We start from the raw sequence: 18,932 nt of genomic DNA, 5'->3' as shown, positions 1-18,932 counted from the left end.
CACAAACTGATTCTGCAGCTCTTCGCACCATTGACATTGACCAAGTTTAGGGCTCCACTGTTTTCCCGAACCACAGGAGATCAGGATGAGCTACTGTGCAGCCATTTTTGAAACTACAACTACTACAACAACAACAACTGTCACACCTGAATTGCCTCGTTACAGATTCATCCTCACCTGCCTCCTTGCTGCCAGAGTTATCTGCTCCTCATCGCTGTGTCAGCCCAGTCATCACCAGAATAATAAAACCCAGGCACGGGGCCATACTCTGGCCTCATTTGCTTTTTGAAAAGCTTAAAACTGAATCCAGTGTACATGCAGTTGTTCACATGTATATTATCTATTTGTCCTAGTTTGCTATGTTGTTATATTGTAGTGTTTACTGAAATGAAATTACTTTCTTTTTCACACAACCATTCATTCATTTAACCTTTGTCCATTAATTATAGAAATGACTCAACTGTTCCTATTTTGTAGTTTTCACTCTACTAAATTCACTGTATTTTGTTTTATTTTCAGTTTGGACACCAGATGTCACTACTGTCAATAACATACTACAGAAAGCTGAAGATGAATGTGCGCAACATTAAGACAACAGACTGGACAAATCGGTGTAGATATCCAAATGTTTTTATGGATTTCCAGCCGCACATTAGTAAATCGCCAGTTAAGCAAAACATACAAATAACCTCAATCATGAGTGTGGTGTCAGCTTCCCTCATTCATGTGTGACTAAGAAGAACATAGTAGTAGAAAGGTAATTACAAACAAATCTGCAGACATGCTCAAACATTTTCCAGGCTGCTCAAGGATACAGGTTTCCCTCTATTAACATGAAAAAGTCTTCAGCAAGGTCAAACAGTATAAATACAATTGACACACCTAACATATACGTGGATGACACAGGGGGTCTGTGTCCAGTTTGTGTCTGTGATTAGCCTGATGTAACACTCTGTAATATTCTCACTGTTAATAAGTTTCAGGGCTGCTGGCAGCAGTAACACATTCAACTTGCATGTTGCAAGAAGTTCCTTTTTATTGGACACATGCTCGTCCTCAGGGAACAGGCCATAAGAGTCTGTTATACTAAACAGATGAGAGAAGGGGAACTCACTACATACCTAAAGAGTTTTGTTCCTGTAGGATATTTTCTGTCTTTGTATACATCTCTTAATGATTGTGCTTACCCTCCACAGACAATAAAAACTTAGTGGGCAAAGAAAAGCAATGCCTTAAAAAAGGCATTTTCTCTGTCAAACACACTTATACATGGAAACACGTGACACCCAAAGTCACATAAAATGGATTTACATTTTTCTGTAGTTACTCTACAGCAGATTAAGAGTTTAGTGAGGTAAGACTGCATTGGAGTTATTGCTCAGACTCTAAACAAACATAGCAAGGATAGAATATCCATGGTCCGCCCTGGTTTCCTGATGTGACATCAGTCTGGAGGGAAAAAGTGGGGCCCATTGAGATTCCTTCACTATCTTGCTGAGGATGTGAGAGGCTGAGACTGCTTTGGCACCACCCCCTTTTATTTCTCCACAGTCAACAGGAAGACTGGAGGCCAAAGAGAGCGGCCGCACTCAGTGTGAGAGGAAGGACATAGAGGTCCAGCTGCACAGTCAGAGTCAAGGAAAACAATCAAGGCAAAGGAATGAGCAAGAATCAGAACGAAGTGAAGAAAATTCAGTCAGTGTATCTGCAGAACGTGGAAAGGCTAAACCAGGGGATAAGGTCAGACAAGAAAAGTTGGAAACCAAAGGAAGGAGAGTTTGCTGTGCAAACAGCAATGGAAAAGCTGCGGCAGCCTCCCATAGCTGGACAAGTAACCAAAAGTTCAGCTCACAGAATCAGCAGAGACCTGACCTGCTCCATATGCTTGGATCTTTTCAAGCAGCCGGTATCTTTGCCCTGTGATCACACCTTCTGTCAGGGGTGCATTGAGGGCTACTGGACTGGTCCCCGGGGCCCCGGGCAAGGGGGCACAGGCTCCTGCCCTCAGTGCAGGAAAGTGTACCCAGGACAAAGCTACAGACCTAACCGCATTGTTGCTAACATAGTGGAGAGCTACTGTCAGGGTCTGGAGGAGAGTGGCACTGGAGCACGTCTGGTAGATGTTGGGGTGGCAGAAAGGGTTCCTGCTCCGGTCCCCCGGTGCAGCAGACACAGGGAGGAGCTGAAGCTTTACTGTGAAGAGGACCAGGAGCTGGTGTGTCTGGTGTGTGGTGTTTCCCAGGAGCACAGAAATCATACCATGATGTGTGTGCAGGAGGCTGAGCAGAAGTACAGGGTGAGTAAGTGTTAGTTACAGTTAGTTATATTTCTCAGCAGAACATAGGAATTTTAAAATGTATCTGTTACAGGAAAGTTGAGTCACCTATGACACTTGTGACAAATTGTAAGTACTACAGTAGATTGTCTTTGGTTTGATGTGAACTCCTCACTGCTGTTCCTCTGTTTTCTACATATAGTTTCATTCCTTTTTGCTTAAAGGGAACACTCATGCTAGTGACTATTTCTCATTTATGTTTTTTTAAATGTGTCTTTATTGATTTTATTTATTTATTATGAATTGCCTTTGCTCCAATAACAACTGTTCAGAGCAGATATGAGGAGCAGTCCAGTATACAGTGATGCTGTGTCTCTGTCCTGCCAGGCCTCTCTGAACAACTCCATGGATTCTCTCAAAGCTGAGCTCAACACGGCCCTGCAGTGTGACAGAGAAGCTGAAGATGAAGTTAAAAAGCTTAAGGTGAGAAACAAAACAAAAATTCAGGTTATGTATTTATTATAGTGGTCAGAAGTTTCAGTTTGAGAGTAAAAAGGGTAAAAAGTCGTAACATGCAAAGCTGCACAAAAGATAAAATGTCTTTTACTACTCTTGCGATCCATGCTTTCACTGTTAACTTCATTAAATGTATTGATGTATTCTGCACGACCTTAGGAGCACACAGCTGACCTGAAGCAGCGCATCGAGGCCCAGTTCAGTGACCTGCACCAGTTTCTATACCAGGAAGAGAAGCTGCTGCAGGTGAAGCTGAAGACGGAGGAGCGCAGGGAGCTGATTCGTCTGGACGAGCACAAGGCCCTGCTGTGTGTGGAGATCTCCCGTCTTCAGAGAGCCGTGCACGAGATAGAGGACAAGCTGAAAGAGCAGGACCCATTCACTCTGCTCAGGGTATGCTCAGCTAATGTTAACTTCATACACAATGAATACAGTCCATCTGGAAGGTATTAACAGAATGATGAGTCAGCTCCAGGCATGATTAAGAGGAGAAATGCTGAGCTCTTGATTTCCGACTTTTATTCTCGCAAAAATATTTTTATCACGTCGGAGACAGAAAAAGTAAAGAGGTCAAATTCGACTTGAAAGTTAGTTTAGACGTCATTCTGTCACGTGGCAGACATGTACATCTGTGCCAAAATGCTCAACAGGCTCCAACATCAACATTTAAGATTAAGCTGAGCAGGGTGTAACCGTTTTGGCTTTCCTGTTGAAGTTTGTACACTATTTTTAAAGGCCACAAGCATCTTAATCATGTCAGTTTGGATGCATTTGCATTAAAAGCAAACTTTAAAGTATTGATAATTTTCTCATAACAAAAGAGTTTTCCTCTTCATGAGCACAGGCAGGAAGTAGGCCAGTGACCTCACTCGTTGATCTGAGGGATAAAGAGTTTAGTTCAGGCACGGGGCCATACTCTGGCCCTGGCTGTGGGACTTTCCCCCAGCCACAGGGAGATCCCACAGGGTGGAATAACGTGAGCTCAGACATTGATGTAATGTGGAAAAAGCTTTCTCTTCTTTAAAATACAACAAAACTAATCACCACTCTCTGTATCTCCTTTCCTGTGTTTATTCCTCTGTGTCATTTCAGAGCATCAAAGTCCTGCTGCAGAGGTGAGTGTGGGAAAAGTTGAACTGTTTTATCTGGGATAGCTTTTGGCTTTTATTCTCTCCATTTGCTGATCTGACTTTGATTTTATTGGCAGGCCATCGCTGAAGTTTGAGAAACCTGCGTTTACACCACCCAGTCTGTGCGAGGGTCGGTTTGCAGGGCCCCTGCAGTACAGAGTGTGGAAATCCATGAAAGGAAGCATATATCCAGGTACTAACAGTTGCCCCTTTGGAAAATCTTCAAAAAATTAACTTGTTGTTTTGCTGACAATAGATGTTAAAAATGGATTCTTACATATTTCCTGATTTTAGTTCCAGCTGCCATCACATTTAACTCGAGCACAGCCAACCCTTGGCTCAGTCTGACCTCCTCCCTCACCTGTGTTCGCTACCAGACCTTTAACCACACAGTGCAGGACAACCCCTACAGGTTCAATGCTGCCCTCTCACTGCTCGGAAGCCAGGGCTTTACCCACGGTCGCCATTACTGGGAGATCGAGGTCTACAGCAGCACAGTATGGACTGTTGGGGTGGCTCGAGAGTCTGTGCCCAGAAAGGGGGTAATCAAAGCCCTCCCAGCCAATGGCTTCTGGACCCTCTCCCTCTCTTACGGGATACAGTACATGGCTGGTACATCCCCTCCAACTGTCTTGTCCCTGGAGGAACCACTGGCCAGGATCGGAGTGTACCTGGACTACAAGAGAGGCCTGGTGTCCTTTTACAATGCAGAGAGCATGACACATCTCTACACCTTCGGGGAGACGTTCAACGAAACACTGTATCCCTACTTCAACTTGGGCTTCCTGGATAAAGTGCATGAAAATGAGCCTCTCAAAGTTTTCTTACCAAAGATTTAAACAATCTAAAAGGAACGGTAGCAAAAAGTTTAATAAAACAAAGTTACCAAAGACGTATGAAATCAACTTGAGTATGAGAAAAAAAGGCAAAAGAATAAGATACAACAATGTATTTGTTTTGATTTTACTTATCTATTCAATAGAAACTCATGTATCTAAGGAAGCATTTCTTTTTGTAACACATTGTTCTGTATGTAGACTGGATCTACTGCCACACATTTCATTTCAGAGAAGCTGTGCTTCAGTGAAGAATGTGAAACTGTTTGGTTACCCGACTGTTGATGTCATATACAATCTAATTACAATCTAGTGATTCACTTACATATTCAGTTAATCATTTAATGCTGTGATTTTTTGATGTTCGTTATGTTTTTGTTTGTTTTTTTATCATTGTATTTGGTGCATTCAAGAACCTTAGGGAATTTATTTGGTGCTGGTAGAAACAGGGTGCATATAAAGCCACATGTGACCAATTGTGCATTGTGACCAAAATTATTATTGTGTTGGAAAGCTAATTTGTACTTGCTGTGCTTGATGAGATAAATGTACCAGTTGTTTACTTTGGTTGATCCAAAGTCTGATGCACTTATTATTACACAGAATTTTATGTACTATATAACATTTAATAAAGTATAAATTGAAAAACAGTTCCACTGCGTGTTCTTCGTGTCACTATAATTTGATTACAAGCTGCAGATTTTACAGATTTTTATGAGTTGGTCTCCATTTTGTTTGTATCATGTACAAGTGCAAGCAAAAAGGATGATGTGATCCATATTTCTGTGGCTGGTTCCTGATTGACAGTTCAAGAAATGTATCAATGTGCAACAAGGATGGAGATGAAGAAAGCCAAAAGTTAGCAAACCTGCTTTGCCTTTTGTGAAAAATGTTGCATGAGGGAGGGAGCTGCCTCAAATGTAATGTATTTATTGAATTTTAAGGCCACGCAAGTGTCCTGTCTGGTTTAAAGTTCTCTGCCAAACCCCCTGATTTTGAGAGTGGTAACAAATGTTATCTTTTGCATCTGTGACAACACCCAACATCACAGCAGCAAGTTAACAAATTCAGCATGTGATGCTAATTTTGTCCATTGCAGAACCATTGTGTTGCATGAGAATCTGAATTAACACAAATCAAAGTGCAAATCAGAATCAAACTGTACCGTGAGGTAACATTAATGTCCTGGAAGGGACAGGTCAGAAAGTGTATTAAATAACATACATAGGTTCTTCCTGTTTACCATGATCATTGTGTACATTTGTCATGTAATATAAGAGAAAGTGCGTAACATTCATTAGAAGTGATCAATCTTTCAACCTCAGACAGCAAAAAGTGACACAATTGATATTGTGATTAAAAAACAAGACAAACTACAGTATACCACAATATGTACATTTTATATCTTAACTCAGTGCTGAGATGTATTCAGCTCAATACAGATGGTGTGACTGAGTTTACTTAAAATATTTATTTCAAACTAGTCTTGCCTTTCATGGTGCAGAGCAGCAGAGGAAGATATAATTTCACTGCATGGCTTCAGAACAGATTGAAAAATGAATGTAAAGTATGTGGGTTGGTGTCTGTGGTATCAATCCATGCATTCACTGCTCATCTGGAAATGGGTGTGTCCGACCAAATGTTAGGGGCGAAGTCTCCTTTTAGGTTTAGGAGTAGGGTTAGACAGTCACTTGCTTGCGTGTAATGTGTCCTGGAACTTTGTGCTTGTGTAGCGAACATGAAAGCCTTTTTTATTGATGCTGTCATCTGAGTGAAACTTTAAAACTATGGCGTCTCCAGCTGAGTAGACCTCCTCTGGAGTCTGCAAAGAAGAGACAAAATGAAGGTTTTGCAAGAATAATTTTGCTTAACTAGTGTTTACTGCAGAGGACGGATATTTTTAGCGTTACCCCAGATCCGCAGTATCTTCCCAGCCGCGGAGACTTGATGTCAGCGCCATCGTATAGCTCCACGTAATCATACCCGCAGTCTGCCTCCTCTTCGATCTCAAACACTTGGAAGATGACCTCCACTCCGTAGCCCTTCTCAGCGGTGACCACCCACAGGCAGTCAGAGCCACTGGGGTAGTTGTTGTCTCCAAACTGTGCATGAGAGTACAGATCTTTTGTCTTGACCTCGGCATTAAGGTTTCCTCCACATTCTGGGAATTCACAACCACAAAATTAGAGGGTCAAAAAGAGGAACTCGTATAAGTGAGGGGAAAAAAAAGTGCAGCTTTCTTTCACAACATAAAACAAACCCATAGTAGAAATGTCACATTTAGGATTCTAACATTTTTAGACTTTTTTGGTAGCAGAGCAATAACTTTATGACCATTTTGCCCACCAGCTTTATATGAAGTTTCAAAGCCTCTCTTCTGCACTGAGTTGTCAGAGAAAAAATGCAGGAACATTTTGTTGTCACTGGAGACAACTGGAGAAGGCTTCTTGGTGCCGCAGACACGTCCTAGACTCGGGGCACGGGCATCTTGCCCGTCGTAGATCTCCAGATGGTCGTAAGCACACTCCACGTGAGCCTCCATGTCGATCTCAGTGAAAACCTGAAAGTCATTTTTAAAAGCTGTGAATGACTTTAAAGAAGTTTCTTATTGCTTTCTAAGTTTGAAATCTGGGTCACAACGTTCAGTTTAAATGAAAAAAACATTCACTGACATACAAGTTTGATTCGATGACCTGGGGTCGTGGACAGAGACCAGGTGCAGACCTTCTTGCTGGGATATTCATCCGGCCAGTTGGGGCTGCTGATTATGCCCGATACACTGTTTATAACAATATCACATCCCGCTGGAAAAAAACAAAACAAAAACAACGAAACAATGAAAGCTGCATCTCAGAGCACTCACATCATTTCCTTTTTTTCGACACGAGACCTCTCTGGGGCATTTGCTTGGAAAATAACATCCAAATGCATTGAAAGTAAAGCTTTATCCTAGATTTTCTCTATGTGTACAGTTTTCACTGGGGCACGGAGACTATACAAGTAGTTTCTATGAAGACTGTCTGCAGGAAGGGCTGTGGTTACAAGTCACGATAGGAAAGTTAAGACCCAATTACTATCATCTGATGGCTTTATGCCCACAATCACAATATCCCAGCAGAGTCACCTGACGTACAGTACCTTCCTTACAGTCGTGCTTGTTATCATGCAGCATGAAGCCGCTGCGACATTGACAGCTGTAGCTTCCAAAGGTGTTCACACATTCATGCTGGCAGCCTCCATTTTCTTTCGAGCACTCATCTATATCTGTTGAGATATTTAAAGAATTTAAATTCAATATTGCTTTGCACGACATGTGAATCTGTCACAATAGGCTGAAGGAAACCTGCAGAACATATTGAGTTAACGTTTTAGCCCCAGACACAAAGCATTTCTGTTTTCTTGAATGAAGAATTTGCTGCATGAAACACAAACAACATCCCTGCATCATGTCTTAGGTCATCTCCAAGGTATGGTATATATTAATATTTTTTAAAAGCCCAGTTTTTTCTAATCACACAAGGGAACAGATGAAATGAGTGTGAATATTGTTTTCAGAGAGTAAAAGCACCTGTTCAGTACAGATTAAAGGTCAAATTGAAATGAAAAAGATGCCGTCATCAAAACACTTCTACAGATCACGCTACTTAATTGCATCTGGACATCCGTCTACAGGAAATTCTACTTCCTCAGCACCTCCTGGAAATGTTAACATTTGCTCATAACATCTTACCAGAGAAGAAATGAGCCTTGAAGCCCCTCTTGGAGACGGTGTTATCAGACTTGAACTCAATCCTCATGCTGTTGTGTTGGGAGGTGATGACCTCAGGTTTCTCTGCCCCACAGAACTTCCCATGAAGCTTTGAGTCTGAGCTCAAACCACTGCGCACCTCCACATAATCATATTTACACACCTGATGACAAACATTACACAGTTCTATTTAATACTGGGGCTAGAGAAGAACTGTTTGAGCAGACCATATGATAAAACCTCTGCAGTACAACTGCATTATTCAGAACACTGTACATAACCTACGTCATTCCCTTCAGTCTCGAACGCATCGAACACCAGAGTCACGCGATACTGAATGGGCGCCACCAGCTGCCACACACAGTTCTTGTTGGGTGGGTACTCTTTGGGCCAGCCGGGGGTGGTGAGGGAACCATTCAGCTTGGTGATGAACCCGCCACAGGCAGCTGCTGGTAGGACAAAGCACTAATTTGAGTGGTAGAAGTGTGAAAGAAAACATTTGCATGACATCAATCACATAACCATATGTGAGTTTTTGGAGTCTTGTGAAAAAAATAAATAAGAAAAAACAAAGGTCGAATGATATAATAGGAAATTATAGTGTAGATAATGAAAAATTTGCAGAACAGACGTTTCATTAAAAACAAACAAAACAAACAAGGCAATTGTTTAGCTTAATCAAACCAATGCTGTAATGGATTTTCATGGCTCTCAGTGAAGTTTCAGTCAGGGACTACTGTCCTCTTGTGGTAGAAGAGGAAACTAGCAGTAACTCAATCTTCAGGTTGAGATCAACTAAACTGGAGCAACAGCTCTGGTGTGTTACGTGAATCAATGCAACACATTAAAATAGCATAAACAGTATAGAACGTTTCTTATCAGACCTAACACTTCCCAGTCACTGATTTAATCGCCTAATAGATGATGAAATAAAGTAAACATCTATGTCATCTTCAGTTTGAGGTTTAGGTTCAATTTCTCAATAGGGACCAGACAGAGGGCAGATTTCTTAAATCAAGTGAAAGTTCAAAAAACAACCAAGGAACTGGGGAAAACACTAACAGGAAGAAACACTGGAAACAGGGTTAAAAGGCTTAAACACTGAGGCACTGGCAACGAATGAGTACAAGTGTCTGGTATAGATGCTAGTCACCTGATTATTGCCTGAATTCAGGTGTGTGTGGGTGAACAGAGGCAGTGCAATCAAGATGACTGACTGCAAATGGGAGTGTGTGTGTGTGTGTGTGTGTGTGTGTGTAGTAGTAGTAGTAGTAGTTAGTCCTTTTATATTTGACACTTGGTCTGGATTTTTATGTGAACATCCAACACAATAACACAGTGTCTTGTTTTTGCAGTAGAAAGATAAATGTTTCAAGTTCACAAATTCTTCAAGTAGATAAGGCGCAAGGAATTTAGTTTGACTGCTAGAAGGTCAGGAGTGTGCAAAGCGTACCTATTTCATTCATGAATTCCTGCTGTTAATGTCTGAACTGCTCTGCACTGGGAAAGTTAGACACATTATTATGAATGTTTGAATTTGAAGAAGAGTGGGGTCCACAAAACCCAGCTGTGATTCCTGTTTAGATGTTGTAGTGAGAGAAGTATCCACTGGAGGGCAGCAGTGGACTGCAGCTCACTCCAATGTTGGGTACTTAGTTTGTGCACTCACTGTCACAGCTGTGTCTGTCAGCTGCCAGCTCATATCCCGGGTCGCAGGCACATCTGTAGCTCCCCAGTGTGTTCAGACAGCGCTGCTTGCAGTGACCGTTGTCAGGTCTGGAGCACTCATCAATCTCTGGCAAATGAAAAATCACAGAAATAGTCTTATGGGCTGCATAAAATGTGCTAACAAAGTTATTTTGGTATTGCAGGCAACAGAAACGACTGACCTTTAAAAAAGTTTGCTGCAAACCCTGCTTTGTTGACGGATCCGTCAGACACAAACTTCAGCCAGAGATGGTTGGAGCTGCTTTTGATATCGTCCGGTTTGTCATAGCCACAGAAACGTCCGAGCAGCGGGCTGCTCTCTGAACTGCCATCCCTCACCTCCACATAATCGTAGGCACAGCTGTCGTGTCTTTCAATCTGCGGTCAGACAGACAGAAATGACAGAGCTATTAAAATGTAATACTCCTGTCTCATATCAGTTTCACGGCTCAATATTTTTTTAACACAGAGACGTATCAGATAAAATAATATGAGACTAAAATCCACATGCTTTTTTTCCTGTGCACCAGCAATCATGCAGCACTCAATAACATGAAATATTCAACCAATCTGAACCTTTCTCACCAGAGATGTTTAATTGTAACAATAAATAATAAAAGGTGATCTTACCTCAAATGACTGGAACGAGAGGCCAACTTCAAAACCCTCTGTTACTGTAATTTTCCACACACACACTTTTTTGGACTGATAGTCATCAGGATAATTGGGAGACTGGATCTGGCCACTTTCCCGCTTCACCTCTCCCCCACAGATGGCTGCACAGGGGGTGAGAAATGAGATTATTTGTAGTTTGTCTGATCCAGACCTTGCTTTCTACTGTATATTTATACCTTCACCTGTGAAAATAACTGCATTGTAAGGGTGTACCTTCATAAACAGCTGAAAAGCCTTTGCCCACCCAGCTGCTGCTGCTTCTGAATTCAATCCACAGTTGATTGTCAGTAGAGACGATTGGATCTGGAAGTGTGTCTCCACAGAAACGGCCTGCCAGAATACATGAGGGGATAATGACATTACCTGTCAGTAAGTACTGCTTAGCAGTGAATGTATAACACAGGTATCATGTTAACAACAGGTTTCTGGATGAGCCTCAGTGGAGTATTGTGTCTAATATAAATCACAGTTAAAGACCTTTCAGAGGAGCTTTTCTCCAGAACCCGTCTCGGACCTCCACGTGGTCGTACCAACACAAGTGGCTCCTGAAGAGATCCATGGAAGTAAAATTCAGAACAATCTGTGACGAACAAAGTAACAGAGAGGGACAAAGTGACAGATGACGGTTGTACCTATGTAACACGAAGAAGAACATCAACACATCACAACACAGCTTCTGTTTGTTCCAATAAGCGAAACATGTTGGACTAATGTTCTGTTAGCTGATATTATATTGTCGTATGTACAAAAATGCGTTCTTAACTCTCAGTTAGCTTCTTTAATTTCCCACCTTCTCTCCAGGAGTAACAGAAATCCTCCACACACAGTGAGCGTACGCTGAGTATCCATTGGGGAAACCAGGAGAAGAGAAGTTTCCGGTGCTCTCCTGCAGGCTGTCCCCACATTCTGTCACAAACGCACAGCACAACATCATCATTGTACTGCCATGATAGACCAGAGAAATAACATTAAAGAACTACTCACTGAAGTTTAAAACCACTAAAAATAATGTTTTCTACACATGAAATGCACCTTACTTGCACATTTGTAGAGTTTGCGAGCTTGTGCAATGTCCCCTTTGCTAAGCTTTGTCCTCTGTCCAATAGGTGGCCTGACTCCATTGACATCATACCGGGGCAAGATTGTGTCTAAGAAGATTCCTCTGTTTCAGACAAATCACAAATGAGGTTGAGAGGTTCATTCTGAGAGAACAGCAAAGTTTGGCGACAGCACGCGGCTACACTACACCGACGTGCAGGTAACTGTGGTTTTCACGAGTTCAAACAGAACCACTGATTAGAGTGCAGGATTTTTTCAGGTCTTGTTTAACACCTTGATACTTTATTGATTCTGATAATCTCTCACTGGGGTTGGAGCTTGCTCTTGTTCAGTTCCCATGGTGATGCACCCATGAATGACAGGCATGTGCAAACAGAGCACTCTGAATGGGGCCTTTTCCCGGTGCCAGCCGGCTCAGTGGAGCCTGCTCCTGAATGCCAGAGAAAAAGGCCACTCTAGTCCAAATTGTTCAACAAAGCCTGAACTGCCAGGCTTTTATTTACCTTGGCTTGGCTCCATGACCCAGACCTGCAAAGCAGTGACGGAGGTAAAACAACAACAACAACAACAATCAAATAAAACAAAGTACAGCGAAAAGCAACAGGAAAACAGCATGCACGAGACACAAATGAAAAGGAAACTAGTGTGAAACCATTTCTGTGACAATACAGGATTAAACTCCCCTAATGTTTCCTATGGAGTATGTTTACCAGAGCAGAGCAATGGGACACACAAGTCGGCGTCTTGATGCTGACTTCTCTAAATGACTCAATGTCATAATCTCAAACTCAAAAATTCAGAAATGTCAAGGCGGCAACACACTGATTAAGGATGTTGGAGGAAAAGAGCTGATGATGATGGCCTGGTCCTATAAACAGTTCAACAACACAGAATATGAGTCATCGATACTCAACAATTAGATTATTGAGCAAATAATTTATCCAAAAATTGACACAGACTTAATGACGTAGTAATAATCCCTCTGGAAATATCACATAAAGCTCTAAATAAAATAAATAAATAAACAAATGTGCTCAGGAAGGTGGGGAAAAGCTCAGAAAAAAGCTCTTCATAACTTTGAGAGTGAAAATGTCAAGGATAAGAGCATCATACACCAACCTGGAAAATGTATTCCTTGCGTAATGCATGATGCTGCCGAAGTCGTATACCTCTCCGAGTGAGTCAACCTCGCCTGGTTCCATCTTCAGGAAGTTATATTCCTGATCTATTCATATACATACAGTCAACAGGCTACAGGTGAGTGGAAACATGTGGAAGGTCAGTGTACACACATACCTCATTTACATTTATTAACAGCAATGTCACAGTAGTTACAATACCTGATTGGATGTTGTCTCTGATGATGCTTACGTGCTCGTCACGGTCCGGACGTGTGTGTTCATGCCAGAAGCCGATCACGTGGCCGAGCTCATGCACCACAATGCCAAACTTGTCGCAGTTCTTTCCTATGGAAATGGCCTGGGGGCCGCCGCCTCTTCTCCCCACGTAAGAGCAACACCTGCAGGAGGTAACACTGTTGAGGTCCACACCCCACTACACACACACTGAACTCTTTGCTGAATGACTGCTGTATTTACAAGTATACTATAACGTATGTGGTATGTGTATGCTGATAAAAATACGTTAATCAATTAAACATATAAGCCTAAAAACCTTTCTTAAAATCAGAAATAGATAATGAACTCCCGACTGACCCACAAGGTCTGTAGGTGAAAACAATGTAGCTTTCTTCAGTCGTCCTCTCAGTGAATGTTACACAAGTGTGTTTCTCCCAGTGACGCATCGCCTGACGGAAAATGGCTCGCTGACTGCCTGAAAGGAAACTCTGAATTAGAGTTCAGGATGTCAAAACCACACTCTGGCTGTACAGAATAAAGCACGCTGCTCTACAAAAAGAACAAATAAAAGATATAATGACTTCCTTCAGAACTCACCACTAAAATTCCCGCTGATGACATAAGGGATGATGCCGTCTGGCCACACTCGCTCAGGTCTGGAGGTGGCTGCTCTCCTCACACGATGGATACTCTGCCTGACGGCAGCTCTGTTGTTATTGACACTCCCATTGGAAGTGGAACTGTTAACTGTAACAGTAGCGCAGGAAATCTGCATTGATTATTATCCCTTTATTTAATTGCAAAAAGGTCCGAATATGTTTGTATTACTAAACGTATTCTTGCGTTTCATACCTGAATCTCTTTGGTTGATGTGGACAAAGTGCTGTGAACCTTCAGTGCTGTGGGTCTGTTTGAAAATGTGCAAGTCATCTTCATCCAGAGCAATATCTCCCAAAAAGGCAGCTGTAGGGCAGTCAGATGAAAGCACAGATAAATGGTATAAAACTGAAATATTAAAAATCCAACAATGAACTGAGGAGGAATGTCAGTAATAAAAATATATGCTGCTATTCTATATTCTGCTATTTACACATGAATTAATGATAATGTGCTAAACAGATGAGATAGGCACCAATAATATCTACTACTTATCATGTTGTGGGGGTGCTGGAGCCTTTTACAGCTGTCACTGGGTGGCACACACAGACATATAACCATTCACAATCACAATCACACCAATCAAGCAATTCAGAGTCACCAATTAACCCAGCTTCTGTCTCTGGGTGGTGGGAGGAAACTCATAAAGGTCTGAGAAAAATATGCAAACTTTTAACTACTTTACTATTTCTTTTTGTATCATTATCACCCACTGCAGGGTCTGCTTGTCCATGTCCTGAACAGACTCTTTGTGTCTGTTTGATCAGCAAACAGCACTCCTGAATACAGTCTGCCCTGCACACTAAGTGAAACATATTAGTAGACTGTCCAGCCTCTGGGCTAAGTTGAAGAATGAAGAGGAGAACTGAATACTTTACAGATCTGTGCACCAGGCTGGACTTTGCAAACTGTGCGTTATCTCAGGAGTGGCCTGTGAATGATGTCTGCATAGATGCATTCTTTCTGAAATATAGACAACTTTCCTGTAGTGGAATGCTTTGGTCAATAAGCAGGGATATAATATGTCTGATAAAATACAGATATGACATTTGGCAGAACAGTTAAACTAACCCTGATACATTAGTTTTTTAAGTTCAGGTGTTGCTTAGTTTCCTAAAGTGCAGCGCTTCCTTTTCTACAGCAGTCACCTCTTATATCAGCAACTGATTAACCCAGGTATGAAGTCATGTACATGGGAGCAAAGACCTCTACGTACTGTACCTGATAAGGGATGTAGTGCATCACTTAGCAGCTTTACTATATAGAATAAAGACATTTATCTACCTGTCAAATCATCCAAGTCTAGTATTGTTTTGTGCGCTTGTGACGAACCGGCAGGACTGTGATTACTCACTGCGCCTTTAAGGAATACTGTTTGTTCTGTGTGTGTGTGTGTTCAGCCACATGGAGTTCCCTAACATTAATCTTATCTTTAGTACAAGGCCCAAAGTTGGTTCTGATCATGTTTAACAAACAGATACTGATATTGGCTGTAAGCCACACCACCACAGGTTTTTCTGCATTTTGTTAAAGCTAAAAGAGAAAAACCAGAGGATCTAAGGGTCTTGCTGGTTCTTGAAAAAAACTGTAATACACAGTGTAGTGCAAGACCATATAATAATAAATAATTATTATCAATCTTTAATAATATCATAATAATATATAAATAATAACAAAATCATTTTAAACTGTAATTTTTAGATCATCTCTGTGTTGACACTTCAGAAATGTCTTTCAAATGGTAAATAACTGTTAAAGAGAGACTGGTGTCATCAAGAAACACATCTACGTAGACCAGAGTGTCATCAGCATAACTGTGGAAAAAAATATTATGCCTTCTAATGACACAGCAAAGGGTAATATATTTAATACAAATACAAAGTAATAAAAATTTCAAGTAATGATTCTAAAATTGATGATGGGAGTACTCTTGATACTGGAACTAATTTTGAAAAGTGGAAGATTTTTTAAATCTAAATTTCTCAGAAGTCAGAAAATGTGAAATTATTAATCCCCCTTTTCAGAAATAGCCTATGAATCTGCGTAATAGGCTGGAAGCTGCTTCCTACTCCAAGGCAATACATCTTTTCTATTATTACATTGGGGTTTATCAGATTGGAAGAGTGTGCTTGCTACATTGGAACTACAGTTTATGTTAGTGTTTTGGTAGGTATACTGTGACACACACATACTTTTCAATATTTCATATTGAAATGTTGTTTCTATTTTTCTAAATGTACATCCTATTAATCTTTATGTCTATTATTCTAAATTTACATCATAAACATACAACATAAATCCAGGTCTCGTATTGTACTAGTCAAGCAGAACATCCTTTCCCATTAAACAGCTCATTTAGCCGTGTGATGTAACAACCTTTGAAAGTCCGAATGAAAAGACACTGCAGGCCCTGTGTCGTCCTTTGAAGTGAATTCACTCATGCAAAGGGTGACTGTAAATGACTGTCACCCCTGCAGCGCGCACCCCATGCCCTGAAGCCAGAGGGATTTCACCGGCATCCAGCCGAGAACAGCGCTGGCACGGCCTCAATGACCTCTAGTCTCCAGGCAACTACCTCTGAGAAGAGGAGTGTTGTGTTTTGGAAGTTTCTGAAGTCACTAGTGAAAAAGGGACCCCAACCAGCTGGAGGTCACCTTAATAACCAAAGTAATTGTTTGGCATGTTAGATGAAAATAAAAAAAACTGTTGATGACATGTAATCAGAAGGCTGATTATAAAGACATGGCAGACAGATATAACCAATCGGATCACTGATTTAAATCCTGTATCATCAGTGTCCTGTGTGTCTGTTGAAATGCAGCATGATTTATTCAATATTTCTGTTAAACTTACAATATGAAGTGATTTTATTTGCCTGAGTACATCAATTTCAAGATACTACCTGGTACTACTCAACTGTATTTCACTGCAGTATTTGGTATCTACAGATACTAGATCGGTATTTTACACACATATGACCATCTAATAAAAGTCGTATATTGCTATATTCCGCCATTAGAAAATCAGCAGACTGCACTTTGATGAATTAGTAATAATAATTTTATAACATGATAAAAGAGGCCCTTCACAAAGATGTGGAAAGAAAACAGTACAGTACAGAATGGTGATCCTGTGCACAGTAATGTGGAAATAAAGAATGAGTTGGACAATGACACATGATTTTGTAGTAAAGTCGCATGCACGTTCTCACTCAATACAGCAATGTGTTAATACAGGGTCTGCATCAGTCAGATTTATCTTTATATTAACTGTACTGTTAAGGAAACAGAGTCTTTAGGTTAGTGCCGATCTAGGATTATGCTGCAAGACCAAATCATAAACATTACACTACAATTCTGAACTACTTGTATTTTGCTTCAGTACTTCAATATATTTCGGAGGCAAATTTTGTACTTTGACTAAACTGTATTTAGTTCATAGTTACTGTGAATATAAGAGATTTTAAAAGATATGACCACTTCAGTCATTGTATAACTAAAAGACAAAATGATCAATCAGGGACTGTTACCTGTAATACAGTTGTTTGTATAATATGGTATTGCTATTCTACTTACATTAAACATGTTAGCAGCCTATTATCACATCTATGTTCTTGCTCCACTATTAATTAATTATAATATAAGTGTTATTGGTTATTAACAATAAACTGTAGAGGTTGTTGTTTTGCCTGTATCTACTTGCATTAGCCCACATTTAGTCTTACATTTCCCATGTCTTTAAAAGTTATTTACCATTTACTAAGACACATTTTACTTTTAAACGTTGTAGTCTGTTTTAATTAGCAGACCTCACAGTAATTAGGGCCTAAAGGGCGACTGTATAAATGGCATACTGCACAGACACAACGATGAAAAAACAGACCAGTGAAGGTAAAATGCACTGTACCAGCTTTACAGGGATCCTTGTAGTCGATTGCATCATCGAGGTAGATAGAATTAGTGTCCACAAACTCCCAATCAACCGCCAGAGAAACGCGCAGAGCGCACAGCAGCAACGCAAATGCAGGAGAAACTGCCATTATCCAACAGAAATGAAGTTAAGCGTCCGTTATTATAGGAAGAAGAAGGAAAAAAAAAAAAACAGAGGAGTAAGTTGCTCGACTGCGGCGGTGGGATTTTATAAACACAGCACCGTTTTTCTCACGTCTCCATGCTGCAGCAGTTATTCACTCACATACAGGACCGAGAGCAGAGCTCACAGAGTTCACAGCAAAGCACACATCCATGCTCCGGAGAGGTGCTTCCCTTCACCTGCAGTCACATGAGTTACCCACATTTATGTAAGGTGTAATTTAAGTATTAAAGCTTGTTCTCTGTTTCTCTCTCTCTCTGTTTTAATGTATTGACTGAATCCTGGTTAAATGTCATAAATACATAGACAGATAATCATGGAACAACATTTCTAAGTAGGTTAGAAATAAGAGCAATAAGAAGAAAAGCTGCAAACTGTACAGTTTATTCATTTTAAAATCTCAGCATTTAATTGATTAAATAGACTGTCACAATCCCAGGCTGGCTACAACTTGATGATTGAGACAGAGGACAGGCAGGTGAATTGAATTTTGAGCTGATACACCACCTGCAGGTTTGCTGGCTCCATCAGTTACACTGTGAAGTATAGTGGGTGAAGCGCCTTCCTCAGCTGTCCATCTAATCTCTGGATATCACAATTAAACCAAAACATAAACCGCTGAGATGTGAAACTGCTGCATTTCGGTTGTTTATTATAATTGGACTTCCAAAAAAAAAAAAAAAAAGTTTATGTGCTCTTCAGCTGAATTCTGCACAGTGGCAGGCAGCGACAGCAACAGCAGCGCCTCTATGAACTGGTTTTTATGCTGACACACACACACACACACACACACACACACACACACAGAGGACTGCTGCCATAATTTGGCCAACCACTGTCACTTCAGTGTAACTGAATTTCAGTATAACAGTAGCTGAA

The 18,932-nt window shown here is 40.9% G+C and overlaps 2 protein-coding genes across 2 annotated transcripts; one reads left to right on the top strand and one right to left on the bottom strand.

The window, feature by feature from the left end:
- Positions 1 to 1,561: 1,561 nt before the first annotated feature.
- Positions 1,562 to 5,404, top strand: trim69 (tripartite motif containing 69). The gene is made up of 6 exons (XM_026339272.1): positions 1,562 to 2,296; positions 2,663 to 2,758; positions 2,951 to 3,184; positions 3,884 to 3,906; positions 3,999 to 4,114; positions 4,216 to 5,404. The coding sequence occupies exons 1-6, from the start codon at positions 1,661 to 1,663 to the stop codon at positions 4,758 to 4,760; spliced, it is 1,650 nt and encodes a 549-aa protein (XP_026195057.1). The 5' UTR covers positions 1,562 to 1,660; the 3' UTR covers positions 4,761 to 5,404.
- A 751-nt stretch (positions 5,405 to 6,155) lies between these two features.
- On the bottom strand, positions 6,156 to 18,000 carry LOC113147930 (bone morphogenetic protein 1-like). The gene is made up of 20 exons (XM_026339270.1): positions 17,868 to 18,000; positions 14,157 to 14,267; positions 13,902 to 14,051; positions 13,662 to 13,779; positions 13,287 to 13,465; positions 13,066 to 13,171; positions 11,925 to 12,049; positions 11,678 to 11,793; positions 11,365 to 11,467; positions 11,101 to 11,217; positions 10,843 to 10,988; positions 10,395 to 10,590; positions 10,175 to 10,300; positions 8,791 to 8,954; positions 8,488 to 8,668; positions 7,896 to 8,021; positions 7,434 to 7,561; positions 7,104 to 7,317; positions 6,668 to 6,918; positions 6,156 to 6,579 (listed from the first exon to the last, which is right to left on the bottom strand). The coding sequence occupies exons 1-20, from the start codon at positions 17,998 to 18,000 to the stop codon at positions 6,445 to 6,447; spliced, it is 2,925 nt and encodes a 974-aa protein (XP_026195055.1). The 3' UTR covers positions 6,156 to 6,444.
- Positions 18,001 to 18,932: the final 932 nt, after the last annotated feature.

The sequence above is a fragment of the Anabas testudineus genome, chromosome 22, assembly GCF_900324465.2.
Source record: "Anabas testudineus chromosome 22, fAnaTes1.2, whole genome shotgun sequence".
Taxonomy (NCBI): Eukaryota; Metazoa; Chordata; class Actinopteri; order Anabantiformes; family Anabantidae; genus Anabas; species Anabas testudineus.
Note: the sequence above shows the minus strand (reverse complement) of the source record. Positions and strands in the feature narration are given on the sequence as shown.